Consider the following 14,377-nt stretch of genomic DNA (forward strand, 5'->3'; position numbering starts at 1 on the left):
AAGGCAAGATAAGAGAGAGAGAGAAAGAAAGAAAGAAAGAAAGAAAGCGAACATGGATGAATAACAGATGGATTACAACATCTTTAGAACTCACCATAAGATTTCATAAATAAAGCAGGGCAATTTCACAATATACGTCTCATCCAGAAGCACAGGACTTCTTCTTTTTTTAAAGTGATTCATCCAGAGGGGAGGGGAGGTTAGGTAGGAAGGAAGGAAAGGGGAACTGAAATTAGAAAAGAAGCCAGAGAGTGGCTGCTGGTGAAAGATGATTACAGCTCATTTCAAGGCCACTTCCTGCATGCCAATGATAGGACAGTAAACAAACGCTCTTCGGAAGCACAGAAACAGGCAGGAACTAATGTGTGGAAGAGAAAGGTCATGGCAGGGTCTGGCTCTGCCTGGCAAGAGGAAGCTCTTGGCCATGTGACCCTGGGAATCTGGAGCCTTGTGGGCCTGTGAGAGGGTGCGGGAGCAGCTTGATCTTTGGAGAATTTGTTATTGGGTCATGGTTGCTTTCAAAAATCCTAAAGTGTAAAGAGATACAGATGAACACTAAAGTCAGAATCATTCAAGCTATTGTATTCCGTTACCACATACGGCTGTGAGAGCTGGACAGTGAAGGAAGCAGATAGGAAGAAAATGAACTCATTTGAGATGTGCTGGAGAAGAGTGCTGAAGATGCTATGGATAGCTAAAAAGACAAACAAGTGGATCCTAGAACAGATCAAACCAGAACTCTCCCTAGAAGCCAAGATGACTAAATTGAGGCTGTCATACTTAGGCCACATAATGAGAAGGCATGACTCATTAGAAAAGACAGTGATCCTGGGGAAGGTGGGAGGAAGTAGAAAGAGAGCAAACACACACACCATTGTAAGAATGGGAAATATTTAATATTTTAAGTATTTCTCTATCTCCTCCCAGCACACAAGGGCTCCCGAGGTAATGAACAAATAAAAAGCAATTAAAACAAAGCTTAAAACATTTAAAAACACATTAAAATATTTTTAAAAACTCATAAAGGCAGTCTAAAACATTTCTGGAATCTAATTTTGAAACAGTTAAAACAGCAGTTTCAGACATTGAATACCATGCAGAATAGCACTGCCCACTGGAAGCTTAAAAGAGATGGGCCAGCGTAATTTCCTTTGGTAGGAATATGGATTATACACCTTTCCCAGTTATGCTAGAATGTACTTTAATCAGTAGGAAATACTTTCCCATACTTTTCTTGTGAATTTCTAAACAATCATAGGAAACCTTCTGCTGTCAGAGATCTCATCATGCACACAAATACCACACACTAGATCTGGTCTCCACAGGATTATTTCATTCATATTCATACATGCTCAGATACTGGTGGTGGAAAAGTGAATGTAGTCTTACATTTAGTCCAAATTTGGAGGGTGCTAGGCTGAAAGATTGCTGTAGTTCTATCCTTTACTGTTGGAGTATCTCTTTATGTGAATGAGATAACCCTGTGAATTTCTTTTGTCCAGTTGACAACCTGCCAGGATTACAGCATCAACTGAATAGGAAATAATGCCTCAGCTGACCTCTTTTCTGTCTTCATTCGCATGGACTTGCCAACTTAAATCTGTTGTCTGAGCTCTGTTTTTTAGCTTGGTGATTTGTTGTTTGCCAAGTGCTGAGTGAGTTTTATCATACACAAGGTGCTGGTGTCTTTACATTATTTTCACAGTTTGCATTCCTTTCAGTGCAGTTTATACTGGGGAAATTCCTGGTAAATTTTATGCCTTAAATATGTGAGAGTAATATAATCTGTTTGAATCTTTTTTGCCTTGAGAGAGCTGGTTTAGCATAGATGCTAGGAGATGGAGTAGGGAATCAGAAAGCCCCTGGTTTATGCCTCGCCTTTGCTGTGCACAGAATGTTAAGCAAGACACTATCAATCAACCTGATCTTTCCCCCCTCCTTCCATTTACAATGCAAGGGAAAATAATAGTGACTTATTTTTCAAGATTGTTATAGATAGGATATTTCAGGGAAGCATGTGAAGTTGCACTTAGAATAGCAAATAAAGCAAAATAGCAAAACATGCTATTCAAGCATTAAGTATTATTACTGTTAGGCTGACCTGATGTTGAGTTTCTATGTTGAAAATATTACTAGCATGAATGATATCACAGGGAAAGGAGCCCAGAAATAAATGCAGCTTCATTCCTTTTCCTTCCCTCTCAATACTTGGACTCTTGAAAATGAGTCGATTCCTTTTGTATGCACAAAATTTGGAGGAGATGCAGTATTAACTGGACTGGGTTTTTTCCTGCCAAGTTCTATCTGTGGCATGTTTATCTGTAACAGATCTGCCTAGTGAATGGACTCCAGAGACTTCTAGGTACCCCCCCCAAAAAAAAACCCTTTTGAAAAGTACTGTATTGTGTAAAAGACAATGAAATTTTGCTGGTCATAAAAAAACTACTCTTTTTTTTTTTTGTACTGCTGGTTTTATATAATGCCTTCTTGAAAAATATTGAAAAAACAGGGTAGGAGAGAGAGAAAAAGCTTCTAAAAAGGCAGAGATTTGCTTTTCAAAGTGAAATACACCCCATTTCCCTCGATGTGAAACAGAAACACTCCCCGCTGCAACCAAACAAAGTGGCAGAAATTGATCTGGAAGGATGACCCAAACTGACCCTTCATGAGAAGACCCTTTCAGAGACAATATTTATTGTTGGCCTTAACAGTGTGGATTGTGTTCTGTTGTCCTGGGAATGAGTTTGGCTCATCAGGGATCTTTCTGCATGATCAATCTGTTGTGCAGATTCTGAATGCAAGTCATTTTCCTACTGGGTGACATGTAGTTACCAAATCTCGCCTGTACGTACCACTTTTCTTGCATGAATGTCACTGGACCATCAAAACACTACATTTTGGAAGCATGTTAGGGAAGTTTTATATCCCCCTTAGAGTAAATAATTCATTTCTGTGGCTCCCTTGTTTGTGTTTTGGGTGCCTAACAATTGCGCCTAACCTTTGTAAAGTCCACTGTAAATAGTAGTGAACAACAGTGCTTTTTAAAGCATGTAGCATTTTAAAAAGCTATGTATGTAAATGAAGTTTGGGTTGATTTCTTCTTGTTGTAATCCCTGAATCCATATAATATAGTGGTTAGAGGGCTGGACTAGATCAAATACTTTCTCAGCTGTGAAGCTCGCTGGAGGACCTTATTAATCAGTGTCTGTTATCCTATCTTATCAAATGTTGTTGTGAGGATAAAATGGGTGAGAAGAGAATGAAGTAAGCCACATTTAGTTCCTTCAAAGACAGGTGGAAAGACATGAGTGTAAGAAACAAAATAATTTATTTTATGCCCAGCTACCCAATTTATTTGTGATAATCTTAGTTTTGTATAACTCTTTCCTATTATGTGGCTGTCCTGGGGAGGTGGAATTTAGTGCTATTTTGGATGCAGTGCCTGTGAAGATATCCAGAGCACTTTGTCTGTCTGATCTGATGGGCTGATATAGGCTGATCATGTGAACAATATATTTGGAGATATGATGCCAGCTCCCTGAACCTTTTGACACTTATCATCTTGACTCTTAACTACAGCTTGGAAAAGTTACTTTTGAACTACAACTTTCGGCATCTTCCAGGCAGCGTGGCCATGAGAACTGGAACCCAAAAAATAATGTTTCCAAGCTCTGTGATTTAACTTCTAGCAGAGGGAGAGTAGAATGCTTCTTTACAAGAAAGAATAGTCATAACTATCTTGAAGGGAGTGGTTATCCAGGCCTCTGGTCTTACTGGACCAGTGAAATTTAAACAATTATTGCCTTCTTGCTAATATCCCCATTTGGGGGAAGAACTTGGAGAAGGTGGTGGCAATTCAGTTCCAAGTATTTGGAATGAAATGAATTAACCAAGTTTAATTCCATGAAATGATGTTGGCTTCCTTAATAGATTATCTTTCTCAGGAGAGAAATAGGGTTCTTTCCTATTGTTCATGCTCTTTGATTTTTCATCATCATCTTTTGATTCTTCTGACTGTGAAATCTTGTTAGACCTATTCTGCATTGGAGGCACAGTGATATGGTTGGCCCACTCCTATCTTCAGGATCAGTGTCAGAAGATACAGCATTGGATGGCTTCTGCACCAGTCTAAAGCTTTTGAACAAGACTCCATGTTACACCATCCATGCTTTCTAACATTGGTATGAAACCATACGGTGAGGACATGGGGGTTAGTGAGATGTCAGAAATATGTAATTGCTCTGTGATCAGAGACAGGTGAAGCCATGCAGGTCTAGACAAGATAAAAATAGGACTGGATAGGAGCCAGTAAATCAAGTATGAATCTCAATGAGATAGAGATACTATGGGTAGGTCTCTATCCAACTTTGTCACTTGAAACTCAGCTGGCCTTTTATCATTAGCCTGACTGTAATGACCCATGCTCAAGCAACCTTTCTGTTGGGACTACTGTAATGTACTATATATTTTGCTGCCCTTGGGAGTTGATCTAGAAGTTTCAGCTAGTGCAGAATGTCAAAATTTGAGCTGCAACAACTAAAAGGAATCACATTATACCAGTCCTGAAGAAACTGTGCTGGCATTTTGTGTGAAACTGAATTGATTTAGGGTTCTGTGCTTGCATTAAAGGCTCACATAACTTAAGACTTAAATACTGCAAGTATACCTCTTTAAATATTGCAGGTATACCTCTCTGTATATCTGGGTACCTGATCTGGTGGTTTTTCTTTTCTCCTTGTGTCTTCACTACTTCATTTCAAAATGAATTAGACAGCTCCAGTTGTAGAACACTCTCCATTTAGAGGAATTTTTAATATTGATGTGTTTTCAGCTCCAGGTCAAAATGTTTTTATCTTCCTGACATTTTAAAAAGTTAGTCTGTTGATTGTTTTTCTCTGTTTGTTTGTATTTTATTGTACATTGTATTCTGGTTTTGTGTGTATATGTTGACATATTTATTGTAAATCATCCTTATGCTGGCAAGGATGAAATGTGATTTAAAGATCTTTCTAACAGATGAAAATTAAAAAGAACATTTTACATGAAGACACCATAGTTGACCATTTCTCTGTGCTAATGAGTGTCATTTTCAGTTTTTGATGACAGGCAATTTTAATGTTTGTTCCCTTCACCTCTGCATATATTTAAGGCCAAGAGCAAATGCTTTCTTAGCATTAAAAGCAGTGGTTCTTAATCTTTGGTTTTCCAGATATTTTGGACCAAATCCCTCAAAATTTTGTACATAACTCTGTAAAGCTAAAAACTTTGATAACTCTGTAAAGCGCCATGCAAAACTTAGCGCTATATAAACAACAACAACAACAACAATAGCAACAAACAACAACAACTTTATGGTTGGACATGCTGGCAGGGGCTTCCTGAAGCTGAAGCCCAGAACATCTGCAGAACTACTACTAAACTACTAAAATTTGAGAACTACTATTTTAAATGAAAGAAGGATAAAGTATTCACTAAAGGAGCACAAAAGGCTAAGAAAATCTTTCAGTGATGTGTAAAAAAAAGAGTACAGTAATTCTTTGGTATGTGTGTAGGGGTAGTGTAAGTGTCATTTTTATCAATGAAGTGCTGGAATACAAGAGGAAAGAGGGCTATGTTTTGAAGACACAGTTTAAATCATTTAGCTGCAGACTTCAGAATACTGTAACAGACTGGATCAGAGCTTGTAAAAGTTACTTTTTTGAACAATTCCTCCCAGAATATCTCAGCCAACTGGACTCCATCTTAGTCTGAAGTGGGCAGAATTCAGGACTTTTAGACCTACTGTGTGGATATTCTGTAGTTTTTGATGTAGAACAGAAGAGAATGTATTCTGGACCAAGGAATTGGTTGTCAGTATGAGAAATGAGATGAACTCACAGTGACATCAGTTATATCACATGTGCTTTGCTGATCTTCCTGTCAGGTGGAGTGCAGCCATATCAGGTGCTGACACGATGACCTCGAGCGCCATCACCGATGTGAGCATCAAGTGTAAAACCAGTGTTTGCAAAACAACTGAGAGGTGAGTGTTTTAAATTTTATTTTCTTATTTTGTTTGTGCTTTTTGAGCAGCATTAGGGGTGGAGTTGGGAAGAACAAAGCCTTGCCAGTTTCTAACTGTGCTTCAAAAATGAAGTTAAGTTTCTCCTAACTTCCCTGGTTATCTGAATGGAAAGTGAGAGCTCATCTAGGCTGGCTAGAAGTGTTCTGGCCACATTTATTTCCGAGGGTTTTTTTCCTGGTGTATTTTTCAGTAGTTCCTGACAGTTTCTGTAACTTTTTTACTCCTTAGCTGTCTTTGTAGATTTTGAATGCCAGACCCATGTGTGCATCTGTTGTTGTTCTGGTTCATTTCTTGTTGCGGGCGTTGTTTGGAGGACAGCTCTGTGTGTGTGTGTTAACATTGCAAGCTTCACCCAAAACTTGGCTTTTGGCCTCTATTTGAGAATGTATTGGAGAGAATGTTGGCACTAGGGAGTAACCTGGGGACTGTGAGGCTTGACAGACCAGCACTTTGTGATGACCTGTGGGCAGAGCTAGGGTGAAAGCTGAACACCCTAGCCTCGGCCCCAGGGTGCCATTTTGGCACGCACAGGTCTACACTGTGCGTGCCATCATGATGCCCCTCCGGGTATCATAACGCCACACTGCTGCAGCTATGATGCCCCTTGGAGGGTGCAAAAAGGAGCTGCTTTTTGTGGCTCCTTTTTGCCCTCTCCAGAGGCCAGATTGGGCCATGGTGTGAGGTTGCCGTGGCCCTGATCTGGCCAGGAAAGGGGCGGCTGCAGACCACCCTTTGGGGCAGTCTGTATAGCCCCTGTGTGCCGTAAAGAGAATTAGTAAGTGCTGCAACCTTTAGCCATTCCTCTGAAAAGAAGTGGATCAGCTGGGATGGGGCACTCCATCCATATCTCAACAAAGTTGTTGGAAGGGCAGAGGAGTCATCACAGTTGAAGAGCAAATATAGTCTGCACTTTCCACATTTTATTTCAGAGCTTTGGTATTCTCCTCATCCCTTCTAGGTCCCTAGGCTTTCCCAACCAGTGTCTTTGCAGCCTGCCACATGCCCCTTCTTCATTTTTCTTTCTCGCCCAACATCTCAGGGAAAACTAGTTCTCAAACATAGCTGATATGTTGACTTTTAAAAACCTAGACTTAGCACTATATAAGCTACTGCTATTGTTATGAAATTACACATACACACACACACACGTATTCTCTCTTTCACCTTTCTCATTTCACACAAAGTACTGTACACATACGTGTGTAGAAGAGGAGATATGATCTTGAATGAAGGAAGAAAATACAATGAAACTGTCACAGCTAATAGCATTAATACTAATCTTCTAGAAGTTTCTTTTTTAAATTGTAAGGAGGTACTGGGTAAAAAACAGGAGGAGTCTCCTGTTTTTTGCAGCACATCTAGAGGCAAAATGGGAATGGGTACAAGGGAGTTGAATGCACCCACATCTAATACCACAGCCCATCTTGCAAGCAGACCATCCACAAATTAACTGAAATGTGCTGGATTTTTATAGACATTCTTAAGAAGAGAGAGAGCGCATTGGATAGGGAAGTGATAAGAAGGAATATTCAGTGCTGAGGCATAAATTAATAGTTTGGATGAGTCCTAAGGCTTTGATGCTAAAAAGAACACTTGCTTAGAACAGAAATCGATATAGGCAATGACTGTACAGTATTTTAACAGTCAAGGGACATGGAGATGAATTATTGCATTCTGTGTATGTATGCATTCTGTCTCTTCTGTCCACAGGATTTTGGAAAGAGTTAAAAGCCAAACAAACTTGTTTAAAAAGAGGCAGCAGTGGGGCAAAAGAAACAAATGCACACACCTGTGGAAGTTATTTCCCTGACTTAAATTTATGGATTCATTTTATACAGAGTCACACTGTTGGTCTATGGGAGATTTTGTTTCAACATCTCACTTAATTGTTTAACAGAATTTTAAGGGAAACCATGACCAATGATTAACATATAACTTCCCATTTTTGTTGTTATTGTGTGCTTTCAAGTAGTTTCTGACTTATGGACTCATTTACCACTATAGAACAATGCACTATTGGAGACTTGGAACAGGCCATTCTGTTCTGTGCTGCTGACCGTACCTTCCCCTTGAAAGCCTGATTGGTGTTCATGTTAGCTCTTAATTAAAATTTGGCTTCTGATAAAGATTTTAGGATCCAACAGCCATAGTCTGATATGGTTTTGGATTTAAGTTCTAATATGATGTTGTTTAAAATAGTTTTAAACTTTCGTTTTATATTGTTCTAAGCTTTTTAAATAGTCTGTTGTTATTTTATTGCCTATACCTTGTCCTGAGATCTTTGGGTATAGGGTGGCCTACAATTATTGTAATACATAAAGAATAAGCATAAAATAATGCAACTGTAAAGTTCTTCTGCCTTTTAAAGATTCTGTTTAATCATTTGCATTACTATTGCATAGGGTCCAGTCTGAAAGTCTAAATAATAGAGCTACAAGGACAACGTTCCAGTGTGGCCCTTCAAAAGGGAAGTGCTTGGACAGAGTTGCTATCAAGCTAGTGGCTAAAGAAGAGACATCTGCTGTGGTAAAGAGCACATTGAAAGCACTGGAGAACTTGATGTGGGAAGCAAAACTGGACTGCTTTCAGCAGAACATGCTTAGTCCCAAGATGATCATTAGTGACCCATCTGTAAATCTCAGTATCCGGGAAAGTGGCAGGATTATCACAAAGCACGTGGGAGACACTCAGAACCTAAGGGCTATTGGAAAAGTCAGCTTAAAAAATAAGCCTTTGAGTATCAAGGAGAAGATCTCAGAGTGGGAAGGGAAGAAGGAAGTTTTGTCTCCCATATCTGCTTGGAAGGAGGAAGACCAAGGAGTTAAAGAGGACCTCTGCTCATTTTTGGGTGTTGTAGAGAAGATGACCAGGGAGACTGCAGCAACAAGGGAAGAGGGCACCAAAAGGCTTATAAACAGGCATCTGGAATGTAAGAGGGCAAGCAAGGAGAATGAAAGAAGACTTAAGAGTCTAAAAAACATTGGACAGCATACAGAGGGAAAGACAGATGGGAAGTTAAGTGAGGAGGAGCTCAATTCTAATACTGGGAGGAGTATTGAGTTGAAGAACGGTAAGAAGGATATCCAAAAAGAGAACTTATCTGTCCTGAGTCAGGTGAAAAAGCTGGAGCAGGCCTTGAAGGGAGGCTCAGCTGAACTACAGCCACAATTGCCAGGTACTTATTACTCTCCACATTGTCTGCAAGAGAAAACAGATGATGATCAAAACCCCTCTGAAGGCCAGGAGAGTGCGAACTGGCCAGACCTTGGTAAGCGGCTCCTTGGCTTGGACTGTGAAGCCCCTGAGCCAATTTTTGGGACTCTGGAAGAGGTAAAAGCATCTCATTTGAAGTGCAAAGCCAGCAATGAGGAAAATGTCTATACAGAGCCAGGGTTGCCTGAAAAGAAACCCTTTATCAATCCACTCCCCAAACCTCGGAGGACTTTCAAACATGAGGGCGAGGAAGGATGGGTCCCACCACCTAGAAATAAGAGGAACCTGCCCCCTCTCCCCTCTATTCCACCCCCTCCTCTCCCCTCTTCACCACCCCCTTCCGCCGTCAGCAGAAGACTGAGAAATGGAAAGCATAAGACTAGTGCAGATCACAGGTACCTGTATACCTCTATGGTTTTTTTAATGGTTTTATAAGGCCTTTCCTGGCTTGTCAGTCTGTGGTGGTTACTTCAGATCCTTGGGGTCTGTATGCCCCTTATGACATCTTACAATTGGATAGTAACTCAAATCAGTGGTTTGGTTTGGTTGGTTTTTGGCCCCATACAAAGGGCTGGGTTCTAGTTTTGGTTCTACTTCAAACTATGTATGCCTTGGTGTATATACCAAATCTAGATATATGTTGTGTTGTAGTCTCATGAAACAAAAGCCTGGCTGTTTCCTCCCCATTGCAAAGTATCATTGGAACAATGTGTTTGACAGCAAAGGTGAGGGACTGGAAAGGATTGTGTTAATCCTCCCTCTAGATCCTCTCCCCTTCCCACACACATATCGTGTTTCAAATCCCTGTATACTTTGAAAACATGAATCCTGAACCTGATGGGTGGAGAAGAGCAGGAGGTTTTGAAGCCTTTGATCAAGAAGATGTTAAACATTCTTCCCTTATTCTGCCAAGGCAGGGACTATTCATAACACGGGGCCATCATAGCCATCATATAATGTAGAACCTGTTATTTGATCTATGAGGGGTTGAAGACTTATAGAGTCATAGAGTTGGAAGAGTACTCAAGGGCTGTCCAATCCATCTCCCTATCATGCAGGAATACACAATCAAAGCACCCCCAGCAGATGACCATCTAGCCTCTGGGCTTGAGTATGTTGGGCCACTTGACTCCATGGCTTTTGAGTTGTCAGACCTGAGCTCTACTGTGAGCTTTTCCAGATAGTATTTCTGTGTACTTCAATGGAGGCATTAAGCAATATAGGTTATTTAACCTTTAAACTTTCTTAGCCCTAGGATGGGAATCCCAATATTTCTTAGTGGTTTCCTATCCTATTCTATCCAGGACTAACCAGGACCAGCCCTGCTTGATTTCTGAAACCAGATGAGATCGAGTGTGTTCATGATGTTGTTGGTTTGTTCATCACAAAGCCCATGGCACTTTAGAGAAATTTAAAAGGACAGTTCTGTTCTCCAAGGGACTTTCAATGAAAAATTGTCACTAATTTGTGTGTTGTGAGGAAAAAGACAGCAGAGCAGTGAGAAGAAGAATCTGGTTTTATTTCAGTAACATGTAAGTTTAGAGGGTATGAGTTCTAAGTTTCATAGAAAAAATAGATTTGAAAGAACCAAGAGAGGTGGCATCATACAAGCATACTGGGAAGTAATCTTAAAGGGGAGCAAGAGGAAAGGTTGAGAGCCAGTTGAGGGAAGACCAAAAATACCCTAAAGTCACAAGATCTTATCTTATCCAGGAAGCTAAGCAGGGCCAACCTTGGTTAGTACTTGAATGGGAAACCACGAATGAATACCAGGTGCTGTAGGCTATATTTCAGAGAAAGGAATTGACAAAACCACCCCTGAATATTTCTTACCTAAGAAAGCCCTATGAAATTCACAGAGTTGCCATAAGTCAGCTGGTAATTTGAAGGCGCGCGCACACACACACACACACACACACATTTGTGGGAGCAGAGGACTTTGAGAAGGCTATACATTATGGAGCTGGAGGAGTGAAAGGCATGGGGAAGGATAGATTAGGATTTGTAAAAAGGAAGACCCCTCTTGATCTTGGGGCACATTGTATGTTTTGGATTTATAACCCATGTTAGAGCAATGGTAATGCTGCTGGTGCTCATGGGAGCTGTAATCCACAACATTTGGTAGGAGGGAATTGATCTAAGGAAAAACAACACACACTTTGTAATGATTGTTCAACATAAGATGAACACGTCAAGTTGTATTTACCTGTTTGGTTAATGTCAGTTTCTAACAATGTCATCTTGTCTTTCATCCAACTGTTTTTCTCCCTCCCTCTTTTCCTCAAATACCACAGGAAGTCATATGAGTTTGAGGACTTGTTGCAATCCTCTTCTGAGAATGGCCGGGTGGACTGGTATGCTCAGACAAAATTGGCTTTAACACGCACTTTATCAGAGGAAAATGTCTATGAAGATATTCTAGGTAGGTGTTTGAGAGCTAAAGGCAGATATACACTAACTGTGAGCAGTGACAATTTAGTGTGGGCATACATCTCTGTTTGATCCTGTGATTTTATAATTTTATGTTAACCCATTCTGAGGCAGCCATGAATTAATGCAGCATTCAGCTAGAATGGGATGGACAACCTGTGGCCTTCTTGGTGTTGCTGGACTCCAACCTTCATCATCCTTGGCCATTGAAGATGATCACTGAGGGCCTGGGAGTCTAACATCAGTAGGATCACAAATAGCTCATCCCTTTATTAGAAGGAGTTGAGCATATGAGTGTGCATGCATTCTTTTGGTAAATGTGTGGAGGATCTTCATGCTCAAAATCACCTTGGTGGTAGGAATATATGATGATGATGATGATGATGATGATGATGATGATGTACAATAGGATAGGTCACATGCCCCTGCCCCCAGTTTTGAGTTTCCTCATGCTGTCTGCAAAAAGCTGGAATTTGTCTTTAAAACAAGATACACAGAGAGTGCAAATCTTGTTTTCAAGATGATTCCTGCTTCTAGAAGACTTCTAATCAATTCAGTGCCTTCATGGGGATGGGAGCAGGAGGAGGAGATATACCACCATCGCTTGTCCTGAATCTACTGTGCCCCTTCATTACAGGATTAGAACACTTGCGAAGGGCTGGAGCCAGCAGTAGAAAAAATGAGTCCAACAGATGCTAGTAGGAGTTAAGGAGAAGGCATGCTAGCAATTTTAAGACTGCATGTATATGTACAGTGGTGCCTCGGGTTACGAAATTAATTCGTTCCGCCATTCCTTTCGTAACCCGAAAATTTCGTAACCCGAAACACTTTTCCGTTAGCACTGGAAAGCCTATAGCTGCACTTTGCAGCATTTGAATTTCGCGCCGAAATGAATTTCGTAACCCGAAAAATATTTCGTAACCCGAAACAGTTTTTGCCAATCCAACTTTTTCGTATCCCGGAAATTTCGTAACCCGATCATTTCGTATCCCGAGGCACCACTGTATATTCAAAAGAAACATTAACTTGTATGTTTATGTTATTCCCTAATTACAGACTGATCTGGAAATGATTCCCCAGATCTTAGGCAGCCTATCCTTGCTTAGAAGATAGTGGATGCTGAGTTAGTTGTTTATATTAAAGTTATAGGTCATGATACAACATCACTTAGGTGAGAAAATCAGTTCACTTGACTATTTGTGGATTTGTGTCCATAGTATATTAAAGCATGAGTCCCCAGCACTTCCAGACATGACACATACCTTCAACAGTCCCCCTGCTTACTTCAATATCACATTTTAACTCTGTTTTGAATACAGTGATCCCTCCGGATTTGTGGCCTTGGCACTCACGGTTTCTGTCATTTGCAAGGCCAAGACCCTCCCTCCTTTACCGGCATCTTCCCCCTGGTGCTGGGGACTTTAATCAGAGCCCGGCCTGCAGGGGCTTGTAATTGGCCCTGGTAGCCATCCGGACTCTCATTCCCAGCAGCACTCAGGGCCTGCATGCGCATGTCTCGCCCCCTCTGCCACAGCCAATTGACATTTTGTGTGTCCATTGGCTGCGGCAGAGGGGGCAAGGTGTGCACACACTTGGCCCTGAGCGCTGCTGGGAAAGAGAGTCCTGATGGCTGCCAGGGTCGATTACAAGCCCTGGAGGCCCAGACTCCGATTAAAGCCCCCCATGCCGGGGGGAAGATACAGTACCAGTAAGGGAGGGAGGGGGGTGGAAAGGAAGGAAAGAAAGAAGAGAGGGAGAGAGGGAATTTCACAAATAGTCAAGTCCCATTGTCCAATGGCGCAACTGGGGACAATGGGACTTGAACATTTGCAAAATTTCGGATTCGTGGGGGGGGGCGGGGTGGGGGTGGTGGCGGAACAAAACGTATCCCCCGTGAATACAGAGGGACCACTGTATTTAATTTTTCTCCTTTTCCTTCTGTTCAATTTTCCTCTTCTTCTCTCTTTATGAAACCATACAGGATGACAACACTAGCTGGTGACATTCAGGTTAAAAATGTGATCAGCCATCCAATAATGTTGAACTTCAAAACTCCCATCATTCCCAGATGTAGTCTAAACACATGTGGAGCATACTAGACTGTTTGGTTTGAAAAGGATCTGATTCAGCAAAAGCAGTTCCTAAGATTGTAGGATGTTGAAAGATTAACACATCTGTATGTTAATTTATGATGCTTTCTATTCCAGATCCACCAGCAAAAGAGAATCCATATGAGGATATTGAGACAAACAGTCGTTGTTTGGGGAAAAAATGTGTTCTGAACTTTCCAGCATCTCCTTCGTCCTCTGTCCCTGGCACACCCACAAAGGTATCCTGGTCTAACCAGTGCGACTTCAGCATTCAGTGCCCCAGAGTTATGTGTTTTGGCGATATTATGAAGTTTAATGTGGTGGGAAAGCTAATGCCCTGCAGGGAACAAAATGACTGATTCACTCTCTGATGTGGTCTCCCATCTTGGATTAACTCTATGATGGAGTTAATTTCCTGCCCACCATAGTCAGTGATTTTTAAAGGATAAACTCTTAAGTCTGCCGAATCCTGCTGGGTTAGGAATGATGCTTTCTTGCTCTGGATTTTCACTGGCAGCTACTGGCAGCTCACAGCCAAAACTTGGAAGAACGCTGCAAGACCATATTTAGCAAGCTACTT

At 41.1% G+C, this 14,377-nt stretch overlaps 1 protein-coding gene across 2 annotated transcripts in view; it reads left to right on the top strand.

The window, feature by feature from the left end:
• Nucleotides 1-14,377, top strand: part of DENND2A (DENN domain containing 2A) — a 75,008-nt gene that overhangs the window by 32,729 nt on the left and 27,902 nt on the right. For both annotated transcript variants that reach the window (XM_042470763.1, XM_042470764.1), the window contains exons 2-5: nt 5,924-6,022; nt 8,467-9,672; nt 11,572-11,699; nt 13,915-14,036. In XM_042470763.1, coding sequence (XP_042326697.1) covers nt 5,955-6,022; nt 8,467-9,672; nt 11,572-11,699; nt 13,915-14,036 — 1,524 coding nt within the window. In that variant the 5' untranslated portion in view covers nt 5,924-5,954. The remainder of the gene's footprint in view (nt 1-5,923; nt 6,023-8,466; nt 9,673-11,571; nt 11,700-13,914; nt 14,037-14,377) is intronic.

This window comes from Sceloporus undulatus, chromosome 5, assembly GCF_019175285.1.
Source record: "Sceloporus undulatus isolate JIND9_A2432 ecotype Alabama chromosome 5, SceUnd_v1.1, whole genome shotgun sequence".
Taxonomy (NCBI): Eukaryota; Metazoa; Chordata; class Lepidosauria; order Squamata; family Phrynosomatidae; genus Sceloporus; species Sceloporus undulatus.